Raw genomic sequence first — 13,707 nt, forward strand, 5'->3', positions numbered from 1 at the left:
TATACATCGCCGGGCAGTGGTGGCACATACCTTTAATACCTGCACTTGGGAGGCAGAGGCAGGTGGATTTCTGAGTTCGAGGCCACCCTTGGTCTACAGAGTGAAATCCAGGACAGCCAGGGCTGCAGAGAGAAACCCTGTCTCAAAAAAGGGGGTGAGGCATACATCAGTGAGTGGCCTAAAAACAGATAAACCAAGCCAAATAAATGACTGCTGCTGGCTCAAAGTTGACCATTTCCTTCTGGATAAAACCTTGGGGCCAGAGCTCTCTAATCAAGGTCGGGATTTGCAGTATACCCAAACGAGGGGCACTCTTTTTTTTTTTTTTTTTTGGTTTTTCGAGACAGGGTTTCTCTGTGTAGCCCTGGCTGTCCTGGCACTCACTTTGTAGACCAGGCTGGCCTCGAACTCAGAAATCCGCCTGCCTCTGCCTCCCGAGTGCTGGGATTAAAGGCGTGCGCCACCACGCCCAGCTAAGGGGCACTCTTTTTGGCACCAAAGGTTTTTTTGTTTTTAAAGCCAATGCTCTGAGGAAGGGGACATACTGGTCGCTTTTCCTATTAGGTGTTGAAGCAGACAAAAGGGGGCTTGTAATTGTCATACTAGGAAGGTTGAGGCAGGATGGCCAGAAGTTCTGAAATCCACTTGGCATGAAAATGTAACACCTAACACCTGGAACCCTTATGAAATGAATCTTGTCAGGTGCCTAACTACCTGTGTGTGTGTGTTTGTGTGCTCGCACACCCACCTACCCACCCACCATGCACACCCAAGGAAAGGGGGAAGAGATCATCAAACAAAAAAACCATAAAAACCAACTACTTTATTTATTGGTAAACACGAGAACTTGACTCAGAGCGAATGGCGCTGCTCCAGTGGGGCTCACGCTGGTGCACTACACACATGTGCTTTGTGACATAGACCACTGGGGTCACAGCACCAGGAAAAACACACAAGAAGGCAAAGTGGCTGAGAGGAAAGGATTTGTAGATTTCAACTTTGGGACTGACGTAACCAGTAAAATAAAAGGCACCAAATTGGGATTTGGAGACTGGCAGCAGGGGACAAAGGCCAGTCAACCCAGATCCCCAAACAGGGTCACTTCTCCATCATCTCATGGGACCCCCCAAAGAGACAGGGAGGTGTTTGTAAAGGCAGTGTCTGGTACAAAGGTTGCAGACCCTGGCTGAGGGCAGGGAGGGATGTTGACAACGCAGTAGGCAACCCTTTCCCCTTTGTTACCCACTTCCTGGCCCTGAATTCTTCCCAGTAAGTAGCTCCTGCTGCCAGTAACATGGTCCCCTTGCACATCACAGGCATCTCTCAGGAGCTGTGGATATGGGTCTGCCCCAAAAGGCACAGCATTGAGGTCGGTTTGGTTACACAAAGACCATCTTATTTGGTGTGCAGAGTGAGCTACTGGGGTGGGGGTGGGGTGCACTTTGAAAGTGTGGCAGGTCCCAGACACCTCAGCCCACTGTCTGACTGGTTTTAGAAGGGGAAACATTTCCCTTCAAGGCAACTGGAGTGAAGAGCCCACACCTGCTGGCTGATCAGTCAATGGCAGAAGCAGAACCAGGGTTTCATAGCACCCCTACTTTTTGGCATCACAGACTCACTGACCAGATTGTCACGGCCCACCGTGATATCCCAGGACAGAAAATCCTGTCATCGGCTAGCAATCTGACAAGGTAGTTTCAAGACAGTTAGTTACCCGGGATGGGGCACAGGGGAGAAGGCATTTAGAAAGGGGCTCAGCACTAGACTTATCTCCTAGGATGGGGAAGAAATTAGGGGCCCCCTGCCAGGTGGGCTGCTAAACGACCCCACCACACAAATGGCATAGGGCTATTGCTTCTCAGCGAGGGAGGAAACACAAGCTCCCAAATGTGGGAGAGGATTGTCAGGGAATATAGGACCCAAGAGTGGCCCACTCACCAGGCGAGGTTCTGTACCAAGACTGACTATATAGAAAATGCTTCCACAGTAGTCTAGAGATGTCTAGACAGGCGGCAGGGTGACAGGCCCCCACAGAACACCTGCATTCCCACACTGGTGGCACCATGGTGACTTATGGGGTCCTAGTAATAAAGTCCAACATGAGGGAAGATTGCTTGCCCAGGGCTCCAAGTGCCTATCTCAGCTTGCTCTGGGTGTCTAGCCTGCTCCTTCCCCAAGCCCAGGAGTGTTGGACCTCAGAACTAGGGTGCAATTTAGTGGGCCAAAGCAGGGGTATGGGTCCAGATCCAGAGGGGAACAGGGTCACTTCTCACTGCGGCTTGGGCCTGCTTGAAGGAGGCAATAAGGACATGGCTCTCTCTGTTCCCAAGTCCAGAAGCACCCAGGTATACCTTAGTGCCAGGACTCCAAACCCTGACTGGGCTTTGGGACTACAATCGCAGCTAGAGGGGACACCACACCAAGGATAGAGACTGAAGATTTCTGCAGGGTCCCTGAGCCCAACCACACAACTAATTAGCCTTTTAAAACTGAAGTTATAGCCTTACTTGCAAAGCATAGTGACTCCCTCACCAGAAAGACCCTGCCGTGGCTGGATGTGGGAGAAGGCCCTACCAGCCCCACCCGTCTCCTCAATGGCCTGGAGAGGGAGCTGTATCAGTCCCCTCCCACCCCCCCCCATCCACACCTCACAGTACACTTGGGCAGAGAGGGGAGGCTCTCACTAGGTTAAGGAGGGATGCGTAGACAGGATGCTATGTCCAAGCAGGTAGCTTTTAAGTCAGTGGCCACCCGGCTTTCCTGAGGTGACAGGACAGACTGAAGTGGAGGCCCAGAGAGGTAGAATCAGCAGGAAGCCATTTCCCAGCCCTGAGTCTCAGGACAGGGTATAGTTGGCCCCCAGGTCAGGCATCAAAGCAAAACCAGAGACTGGAAGGCAGGTCTGGCTCGGGCAATGGTCTCAATAATGCCTCAAGTTGAAGAAGCCCACGCTGGTGGGCGACTCCTTCACGGTGACAGTGATGAGGTTGGCTGTGACATCCGTGACAAAGACGTGCTCGATGAGACTGCGGGTAGGTTTCCAGTCCTGGCTGGTCTGGATAGCTACGGACAGGTTCTGCGCAGCACTGGGAAGCGAGGTTGAGTCAGGGTCTGAGTCAGAGCTACTATTCTCCTCTCCCGTGCTCAGCTCAGACAGCGCAGGTGGCTTTCGGCCTTCTCCCGGGGCTGTGTGGCCCTCCTGCCCACCGGAAGCAGCGACGCTTTTAACGGTGTCCCGCTTGACGGAAGGGGCAGGCAGAGCCGTTGCCTTGCAAGTCAGCTTTTCCCCTTTGTTGGTGTCTGTGGGAGCGTTGGTCATGTTTACTCCTGTGGGGCCGCTCCCAGGACCTTTTCCTGTGGCTGGGTTGGTAGCAGGAATAGCCTTGGCTGGGGCATGGCGAGCGAGCAGGCCCACACCAGGCCCACCATTCTTGACGCTTTGCAAGTCAAGGACCTGAAGGCTCAACTCCTGAGTGGGTGCCAGCTGCGCATCTGGGCTCCCCAAATGGCTCCCTCTCTGCTGCTCTGCAGCTCCGCCGCCGGAGGCCTTCGGGACCTTGCCTCCTGCGGTGCTTCCCCCTAGCTCCCCACCCTTCTGCGTCCTCACTTTCAGGTCTAGCCCGAGACCGCACTTGTTGGTGGCCTGGGCCTTGAGTGCCAGTCGGCTGGCAGCCTGAACCTGACTCTGGCTCATGCGGTTCATGTAGTGTACGATGGAGCTCTGCCAGATGCCGCCTCTGCTGGGGCTCCCGGCCATGCCTTTCATCAGACTGGCCAGGTTCTCTGGGGTCGCCATAGTGCTGGGGCCACCACAGGCCTCTTTGGTGTGGGCCTTCAGGGCAGCCAGGCCTGCCACTGGAGCGCTGAGTGGAGGGGGCAGCTTGGCGGCTGAGGTCCCCAGATCCTTCCTGGTGGTCTTTAGCACCTTGGCCAGGCTGACAGGTCTCCGAGCTGCCTTCTGTTCTGGGGGTAGAGGCTTGCGACCCCGTTTCTTTCGAATGGGATCCTTCAGCTCTGGCTTGGCTACCAGGATCTGGGCTTTTTTCTGAGGCACCGGGTGGGTTTCACGGCCCCGGGGGCCCCTCTTGGAGTCTAGGTCGCTGTCGTCTTCCTCTTCGTCCGAGGAAGAGGAGGAAGATGTGGAGGAAGAGGACGAACTGCTGGATTTGGATTTAGACGGCGCATCTGGTTCCTGAAACGGCAAGGAAACTGGAATCAACGCCTGCCCAGGCAGCACCAGGCATCCCGCGGCCATGGCACCAGGGCTCTCCAGCCCCCAGCAGCCAGGAAGGAATGACCGATGACCATGCTTGTGGACAAGGGGGAAACCCGTTCAGTGGTAAGCACAATTATAGGCAAACTGACCTCTGTGCGTAGAGAGAATTGTCTGGATGCATCACCTGTCAATTAAAAGGCCTATGGCCAAAGGCTAGGGTGAGAGAGGGGATTCTGGGATGGAACCGGGAGGGAGATTAGCCTTTGCCAGGAAGATGTAATGAGTCGGGAGGCATGGCACCTGAGTACAGGTAACCTGCCACATGGCAGAATGAAGATTAGTATAAATGGGGTTATTTTAAATTCTGAGCTAGTCTAGCTATATGGCCAAGGATTTGGAAATACATAATGAATCTGCATCTTACTTCTGGGAGCCTGGGGCGGGAAGGAAGAACCAGGCCCTGACTTCAACAGCCATGTTTCTCTTGTCAGCCCTGGTGTTAAAGATCTCTTCTGCTTCTCTGGTCCTCATGTGGCCTGTGGGACCAGCATCTCCCACAGTAGCTTTGTGGGGATGACAACACTGCTCTAGCTCCAATGGGGGCTGATCCCATCAATCCCATCAAACCCCGGGGCCCTATGCTTCCCTAGTAGGTCCACCCCGAGCTTCACCAATCCACAGAAATTCCTTCTCAGTCAGCAGGAACCCTGTGGCTCTCACATCCTCCGGCTAGGGGGGAAGATGTTAGAGCTAGGGATAGGGAACAAAGCCCAAGTAATGAACAAAGGCACAGCCAAGCCTAAGGCCAGAACCCCTTCCCTCTCCTACCTCTGAACTGTCATGAGGAGGGAAGGAAGATACCAAGGCCCACTGATGTGTGGAAGGCCGCCTGTCTGTCATCACAGTAAGGAGGGCCAACAGGACATCCTGAGAAGGTCTCAGCATAGCATCTCAGCCTCTGCCCCTATTTCCTGGCTTGTCTGTCAGCTCTGCATGGTCCAGTCCAACTGGCCCAAATCATCATGTTGGTCCACAACTCCTAGACAAACCTATAAACACTGCACGCTGGCTTCCCTGATGGAGTGTCTCCAAGGCGAGAAGGAGCTGTGCATGGTCTAACAAGGCTGCAGCTGCTATCCCGGAGGACAGAGTGCAGAATGGGCTTGTGCTGGGAGAAGCAGCACACCTGAGGAGGCCCCAGGGGAGCGAGAACATGGCTCTCGGTTGCCTGTTGCTGTGGAGGCCTGAAGGAGCAACAGGAAAGAGGCATGCCTACCTCAACAGCTCCCCTGAAGAACTTCTGCCTGGAGCAGCACAGGTGGGTGAGGAGCCAGGAGGAGACCCGGCAAAGCCTCCGGCAACTCACCTTGAGCTTGGAGCGCCGGCTGCAGGAGGAGGTGACTGTGTGCTTCCTTGGCCTGCCCCTGGGCCTCTTGCCTCTCTTCCGGTTCTGTACCTCCTTCTCATGTTCCCTGGAGACACAGCGCCAATCAGCTTTGAGAAGCCCTGCTTGCAAACCCTCTTCTCTGGCTTCAGCCTCCACCCTCCGCTCCTAAGGGATCCCCGCTGCTGTTCCAGCGTGCAGTAGCTTATCATCCGCTCTGCAGCCAAAGCCTGATCCGATTCGTCAGACAGCCGCGGGCAGAGGTCCAGGCACCGGCTTAGGGGGCTGGCCCATACCATCCTTGCAGTCAGCATTTCAGAACAAAGTTGGGAAGCCTCTCATTTTTTTCATTAAGAAAACTTTCTGTGGGTGAAGACCCCCCACGGAAATCCCAGCATGCATATCCTCAAACAGCCTTTGGGATGTTACGGGTTTAACTTGGTTGTTTTTACAAAGCACAGAGCCCACAAAGCCTGCCTTCTAGTATGTACCAAGCGCAGGAAACCCTCCTATGATCTGTTAGCCTAGGGGCTGAGGACTCCAGTGTGGCTTCTCAGGGCCAACTTGCTTATGTCACCCTGTCCCTGCAGAGCTCATACACCTCCAGAAGTCTGTTCTTAATGGGAGGAGTGGTTACCAGGTTCCCAGCAGCCATGCCTCAAAGCCTGCACTTCTACAGCCCAGGAGTAGGTACACACACTCAAGAGCCCCAGACAGCCTCTTACGGAAGCTCGGCTTTCAGGTTACCCATTCTTGTGACCAAAACCTGGTGCCATGGTTCGGGAAGTAAAGATGCATGCTTCGAAGCCCAACGACCTGAGTTTGACTCTCAGAACCCATACGGTTAAAACAGAGAAATAGGGGCTGGAGAGTCAGCTCAGCAGTTAAGAGCACTGGCTGCTCTCCCAGAAGACCTGGGTTCAACTTCCAGTGCACACACAGGGCAGCCCACAACTGTCTGACCTCCAGCTCCAAGGGATCTGACACCTTCACACAGACATAAATGCAGGCAAAACACCAATGCACACAAAATAAGAATAATCATTCAAACGGTTTTTAAAAAATCGCGAACAATCCCTACAGGCTTTCCCCCTGACCATCACAGAGGCCTGACCACATGCACGGGTCCCCTCCCCTAAGCCAACAGACAAATGTGAAACACCATATCCATGGAGCCCTGGACTGTGATCTCAAAAAGAAACAGACTGGACCTCCAGGAAAACCCCGAGGCTCAAACCCTCTGGGTTCTCCAAATCCCCAGATCAATTTCAAGGAGCATTTCATGGCTCTGCTGAGCTGGACACCTGATTCTACGTTGTGGCTCTGACTTCTCTTTAACACAGCGTCTCCTCCCTGACAGCCAGAAGTTAACAGCCAGCTCCTAGTGTCCGGAGCATGTCCTTCCTCCCACTGCATATCCCTGTGCCTCAGGATCTTGCTTCACCAGCCAAGCTGGTTTCCCATCTGCTCAAGTGCCCCACCCCCACCCCCAGCTTCTCCAGGAGTAGCACCTGGCCCAAGGGTGCCACCTCAATCACAGAGAAACATACCAGCTCTACACAGTGCCAAGCTGGCTCCTGTGAGGACCAAGCCATCAGTCTAACAGGCACCATCCGTTTCCAAGGGAATCCGAGCAGGCTCAAGCACTCACACATCCTGCCAAAACTTATCCCCTCCCCACTCCTGTAACACTGAGAAACACAGGCTGGGCTACCAGAGAACAAGCTCGCTTGACTGACCTCAGCTGGGGAGGCTTCTGAGCAGACATTCATCTGCTTTATGGACAGAGGCAGCTTCTGCAGAGGGAAGGTGCCGGTGAAACCCACCCCCCTGTCCCCCAGCCCAACAAGCCCTTCCCAACACCATCTCACAAGATCCTTATCTCAGTGAATACCCCCCCTCACCCCACCCCCTGAGGCGGGACCTAAGAGTAGAACTGTAATTACAGAAGTGACCTCAGCACTTTCAAGGCTTGGGCAAAACATCAAACACATGACTTTGCACTGTGGGCTCCAGGCTCCTCTGGGCCCTCCCTCTCCTGCACCAGGGGCAGAGGTGTGCTTCTTAAGCCAAGCTTCCAGCTTCAAGTGCTATTAGTGCCGACCAAAAGCTACTCCACAGAAAAGGCCAAGAGAAACCAGAGGCTGTCTGGGAGGCCTTAAAGTGCTCCACCGCAGGCTTCCCCAACACCACAGCCCCAGGCCACTGTGCCACCAGCCAATTCCACCCAACTCTCCCCTCCTCCAGAGTTCTCACTTCTTCTGGAAGGCTAGGAGCAGCCTCGGGTCCAAAATGTTCTCTTCTGGCTCCCAGCTGTTGTGTCTGGAAAAGCAAAGGGGGGGGGGGGGCGGCGGCTGGTGAGCAGCATCCAGGTAGGCTGCCGAGGACAGCTCCCACAGCCCCGCTGGGACAAGGGGCACTGTGGCAGAGGCTGTCCTCTGAGGTCTCAGAAGTTCTTAAAGTTAGTTAGCATCCCAGCCTCAAACCCACAGGCAAACTGCCACCTCAAACCCCAGCAGGCTAAGGAGGGGACTCGACAGTCTACACTGGGAGGAAAACAAACCCCAACAAAGAGCAAAGCTGCCGAGGGAATCCCCTGGGCCTGGCCCGGAGCCAGGGAGGGAAGGGAAGGCAGGTAGGGGAGGGGGAGCCGGGGGGCACAGACGGAACAAAGTGGAGGATACCACCGAGAGCGCGGGCAGGGCACCGGGGTTTGGGGAGTGGTATCGGGAGGGGATGGGGTTCAGGAAGGAGGGTGGCGGGGCAGCTACAAAGGAAGCCCTTTCCGGAGAAGGCCGGGTCCCCTTCCCTCATTGAGAAGAAAGCAAGCTCGGGCCGGGGGTAGGAGTAGGTGGGGGAGCCCTCCCACCAGTAGGAAGCTCAGGTTACAGCAGGATAACTTAGGCAAGGGGAGGGGGCCCGCGTCCCGCGCCAGCCGCGGCCAGCTCCTGGGCGGGGGCGCATGCAACAAATGGGCGCCAGAAGCGCGCGGCGCGGAGGCGGGCCGGGCTCCAGGGACTCGGGGCTGGAGGCCGCCCTGCTCGCTCCCCGTGGGCTCGTAAACAAAGGGGCAGCGCCGGTCGGCCAGAGTCCTCTGGGTCCCGAGGCACAGGACTTCCCGCCCGGGCCTGCGATGCGAGGGTTCCCACCCAGGCCGGGAGGCGCGCGCGGGAAAGCGGCCGCGCACCGGAGACTCACTTGGAGGACCAGCCGCGCCACTTGACCAGGTACTCCAGCTTGCCCTGCGGAGAGATAAGAGCGGGCGGTTAGCCCCACAGAGCGCCAGGCGCACGCGGGGAGCGGGAGAGAGCGCACGCACCTTGCGGAGCCGCTTGCTCAGGATGCACTCGGCGGCGAAGACCTGCTCGCCCACGCTGCTCAGCTCCTCCATGCCGCCGCCCGCCGCGGCCCGCGCCCCGCAGACCCCGGCTCACTGCTGCACACAAAGCGCCGCCCCCGCCGCGCCCCGCCCCGCGCACGCGCGCCGGAGTCGCCCGCGCTGCTCTACCCGCAGCCGCCGGGCCAATAGGCGCGCCGGGCGCGCGGGGCGGGGCGCGCATTGTTCGTGGTAGCCGCGGCGGGGACCAGTCCGTGGGGTTGGGCGCTCTCTGCACTGTGTCGGGAGGCTGCGTGCTCCGGGAATCCTGGGGTCCGGCCGCTCCGTATCGCAGGTCCCTGCGGAAAGCTATTGTTTGGCCAGAGGGCGGCGAAGCGGGGAGCACGCGGCGCTTCTTGCCCCCGCCAGTGAGGGGCGCTGCTCCCCACCAGTCCTCTACCAGTCAGGAGTACAAAAAGACTGGAAAAGCAGGGGGTTCGGGAGGGGACACCGAAAAAGGAGCCTCGAAGTTCTACTTAAGGTTGTAGAGGAAAATTTCAGGTCACTGGAAGAAAACTGAACTCCGAACTCTTAACTAAAGAGTTGTGAAAATGAGACCCAGTTCTCCCGACTTTTAGTACGCGCGTGGGGACACAACCAACTTGATTTTTTTCTTAGTTTATTTCACGATTTTGGTGACGTGGACGTGGGCCAGAGGGATCACTGTGCAGACTTGGGTGTAACCTTGGATTCTTGTCACTGCTTGCTAGCTCTGCTAGTAAAGTCCTTTGGATCAATTTCCAGGGGTGGTCCCGGTCCTCCCAGGTCGCCATGGCTTAGGCGCCCTACCCATTTATTTTCCCGCTCAGACATAAATTCCGTTGAACAGTCTCCTTTGTAAGTTTTGAAGCGAGTCAAGCACATGACGAAAAAAGTGTTCTCTCATTTAATAAAGTAGAATCCAATGAAAATTCGCTTTCTGGTTTTGCCTCTTTCTTGAACAGAGTTGCGAATCCAAAGTCACACTTTTGTAGGACCTTGTCTTCACGTAACCGTGAACCTATTTATGAAGGAGTAACATCTTTTGGTTGTAAAGCTTTCTGCCCTAAGAAACGAATATCGGGAACCCACTGGGTTTTAGAGTATTCTTCAGTTTAGTTGGTTGGTTAAATCTGCTTTGGAAAGAGCTCGCAGCTGTTTGCAGAGGGGGCAGGGAAAGAGACTTTTTTTTTTTTTTTTTTTTTTTTTCTTGAGAGCGCAGTGATTGCTCATTTAGGTGCTTGGTGCAGTAGTGATGAAGCAAGGGGGAAGAGAGCCGCTGCAGTCTCCCAGACAGCTCTTTTTGTCCCTGTTCAGATCAGCTGGGCAGTAAATGGTTGCGCTGTACAAAGGTGTGCTTATTGTAATCCTATAAATAGCTGGATCCATTTCAACTGCTGCTTGCGCTTCGGGATTCTACGGGGTGTCACATTTTCTGTTAGAATCTGCCCACTATTCCCTTTCTGGAACAGGGTATACCAACACAGTTGCTTACTTATTTTTTTTTAGAGCAAAGAACTTTAAAAATACAGTTCTTTCTTGTTTGCCGAGAACTAGCCAAGAACCTAATATGAACACATTGGAAAAAAATAAGTCTCTTTACCTGAAATATGTCTGCCATATTCTGTCCAACCATGAATACCTAGTTGGGGGAGAGGGTAGTTAAAATAATTAATTTGGAGAAACAGATACAACAGACTTGACTGGAACAAAGCCATTATATCAATGCAGCCAAGGCGTGATTCAGAATTTGTGGCATCTCTGACTCACATCTTTGGCGTAGTAGGATAAGTTAGACTGGTTCTTTCATTTATTTCATAAGCAGCTAATCTGCGTTGATCGGTGCCAGCAACGCTAGATACTGAAGCGAGTCTTTAGCAGTGGTCTGACCAGACTGGTATGAGCCCTGGACACCAGGGTCCTTACTGTCTACTGACTGGTGCAGAAGGAATGGGATTTGAAATTGTGTGTCCTTTTATTTCATTGAACTTCTAATGGCCACCTGACGCTCATGGTCACCTACAGGACACCAAGCAGGTCCACAAGAATACAAAGATCTGGGTTGAGGGGATTCTAAGTGAAAACAAAGCCCTGTAAGTCAGCCCCAGACTATCTGTGCGTAGCAATAACCTTGGAACGTTTAAAGACCACATAGAAGAGATAAATCAAATCACGTGGCAATGAAGTCCAGGCCCCGAGGACTCCGTTCTAGGAGTGACTGTCTTGGTTGGTGCTACACAACATGGACAAGCCTTCAGTTTTACTTTTGTTTTCTGGCAATCCTCAAGATTGAACCCACGGCTTTGAGCACGCTAGGCAAGCACTTGGCTGCTGAGCTCCGGTCCCTCTCTGCCTTGTGTAGTCAAGAGAGGTTGGAATCCTGTTAAGACAGGGTAAGTATGGGCTGGAGAGATGGCTCAGCAGTGAAGAGCACTTGCTGCTCTTACAGAGGACCTGGGTTCTGTTCTCAGTTCCCATATCGGGCAGCTCGTAGCTGCCTGTAACTCCGGGGAATTGCATGGCTTCTAACGGCTCCCAAGAGCACCAGGAAAACACGGTACATGTACATACGTGCAGGCAAACACTCATACACATAAATTTAAAAAAATATTTAAAATAAAAAAGGGAAGTAGAGGCTGAGTTGAAAAGAAGCCTGTTTGCAGCACACATACATGTATACATAGTGTAGTGACTCACAACTGCCTCTAACTCCATTGCCACGGGATTAGATTTGCTCTTCTGTCTCCTGAGGGCACCTGCACACATGTGATTCACATATACTCTCAGGCAGGCACACACACACACACACACACACACACAAATACAAATAGGTATTTTCATTCTTGCTTGTGATTTGAGGATCAGAGCTACCGAGACAAAGACATCCATGACGAGGACATCCATGACAAGGACATCCATGTGGTGCCAATCCACAGCCAGTGGGGATGCTGGGAAGCGAGAGCATCCAGGGACCCTGAGCTTGGCAGGATGAAACTGGATCATCTCAGATATAACTTTACTAAACAGCTTCCCCAAAGCTAATTTTATCTGAAGGTCCATCTTTGCCACTGTGATCCAAGAGCCATATCTTCCCCATGAGGGATCTGTGTGAGGTAAAGTAGGACATACAGTCGCCTCCTCTCCTTCAGGCTTTCCCCTGCATTTGCTAGACTGAGGTGTGACTTACAGGCTCGCTGTGTCAAGTGATTTGGTTTCTGTATATACAGTGGGTAAACATTGTTCACATACTCCGTACACAGTGCGTGCCTGTCAGTCAAAATATAACCATGGCCAGGATGCTTGCCCAAGTTCACAAGCCTTCAGTCCCTCGGCACAGAATACAAATATTGACACCCCCCCCCCACCTCACTTCACCCAGCACTCCCCAGGGACAGCCTGCAGCAGCTCTCACTGTTTTGGACACTTCTCAGAATTGTCTGTCCAGGTGTTCAACTTGGAGACAAGGAAAAGGAACCCGAAATAGCTTCTGGTGCACGTCTGTGAGCCTCAGTCTTGCCTGCCCTTTGTCCACCCAAGGCCAATGCACTACACTCTCCAAGTTATGTGTAGCTTGCTCTCTAAAGCTTCCCAAGTGTCCCCAGGGGCAGCCTGTCTCCTGGTAGCCCATCTTCCTCAGAGCCTGTCCCAGGTCACCTAGTCCATCTCAGTACCCTTAAAAACCTGCCCGGGTGGGAAACACCCTAAATCCTGGGGTCAGGGAGAAGTGAAGGCGCACAGCTATAGAGGTGGGAAATGGGGATTCATTATAGGAGGTCCCTGTGGCACAAGGGTGGCCATCAGATATGACATTCCTGAATGTCAGTTACAGGTGATTGTGAGCCACTGTGTGTGTGTGCTGGGAACCAAACCCAAGTCCTCTGCAAAAGCAACATGTGTGCTTAACTGCTGAGCCAACTCTCTAGCCTGCCCCAGTTTTAAAATTAATTTACATTCTTGAAGGTCTCAAATCCAGGGTTAAAGCCTTTACATAAGAGCAAAAAAGTAGTTTTGGGATTTGTGGTGGTGTCCCAGGGTGCAGCCAACTGACTTTGCGCTATGCGGGAGAAACTCTCAAACGTCTGTCTGTCTCTGTCTGTCTGTCTGTTTATTGCAGTAGGATCTTACTATCTACTCTGGCTGCTTTGGCCCTTGTTACGTAGGCCAGCCTAGGCTCTAACTCAGAAATCCACCTGCCTCTGCCTCCCTAACGCTGAGATGAAAGGCGTGATAAACAGGCATCTTTAATCTAGCTGTTGGTGGGTATGTGTGGAGACAGGCAAGAAGAATTCCTCCTGAAATTAACAGTACCCCTTTGGGCTGTCAAGATGGCTCGGAAGAGACCTAGCAACGCAAGGTCAGCTTCTGAACACAGATGGTGGACGGAGAGAACCGAGATGACCAAAGTTGACCTCTGATTGTCACACACATTGTGAACATGTGTGTGCACACAGGTGTGTGCACAGACATGTGTACATATATGAGCACACACATACGATGATTAATAATAATAATAAAATAGTCAAACCAGTTGCATGCATGCTTAACACCCTCCAGCCAACCTTAATTCCTTCTCTGCAAGCAGCCAATGAGGTCACTCCAGGCTCCCTCTGGGCTCTTTGTGTCCTGGTAGGAGCAGGGGTCCATTTCTCAGAGCTGCCTCCTGCTTGTTTCTTCTCCCACAGATGGCGGCTCACGGCAGGCCATTCTGTTTCTTGCTTTCGGCTTTCGTAGTATGCAGAGGGGTCACGGCCC

At 53.5% G+C, this 13,707-nt stretch overlaps 1 protein-coding gene across 1 annotated transcript; it reads right to left on the bottom strand.

Annotated features, from left to right (window-relative positions):
• Positions 1–803: 803 nt before the first annotated feature.
• Cbx2 (chromobox 2) lies at positions 804–9,838 on the bottom strand. The gene is made up of 5 exons (XM_021177192.2): positions 8,920–9,838; positions 8,799–8,842; positions 7,857–7,922; positions 5,583–5,688; positions 804–4,192 (listed from the first exon to the last, which is right to left on the bottom strand). The coding sequence occupies exons 1-5, from the start codon at positions 8,989–8,991 to the stop codon at positions 2,921–2,923; spliced, it is 1,560 nt and encodes a 519-aa protein (XP_021032851.1). The 5' UTR covers positions 8,992–9,838; the 3' UTR covers positions 804–2,920.
• Positions 9,839–13,707: the final 3,869 nt, after the last annotated feature.

The sequence above is a fragment of the Mus caroli genome, unplaced genomic scaffold (assembly GCF_978045245.1).
Source record: "Mus caroli unplaced genomic scaffold, Mus_caroli_1 scaffold_13, whole genome shotgun sequence".
Taxonomy (NCBI): Eukaryota; Metazoa; Chordata; class Mammalia; order Rodentia; family Muridae; genus Mus; species Mus caroli.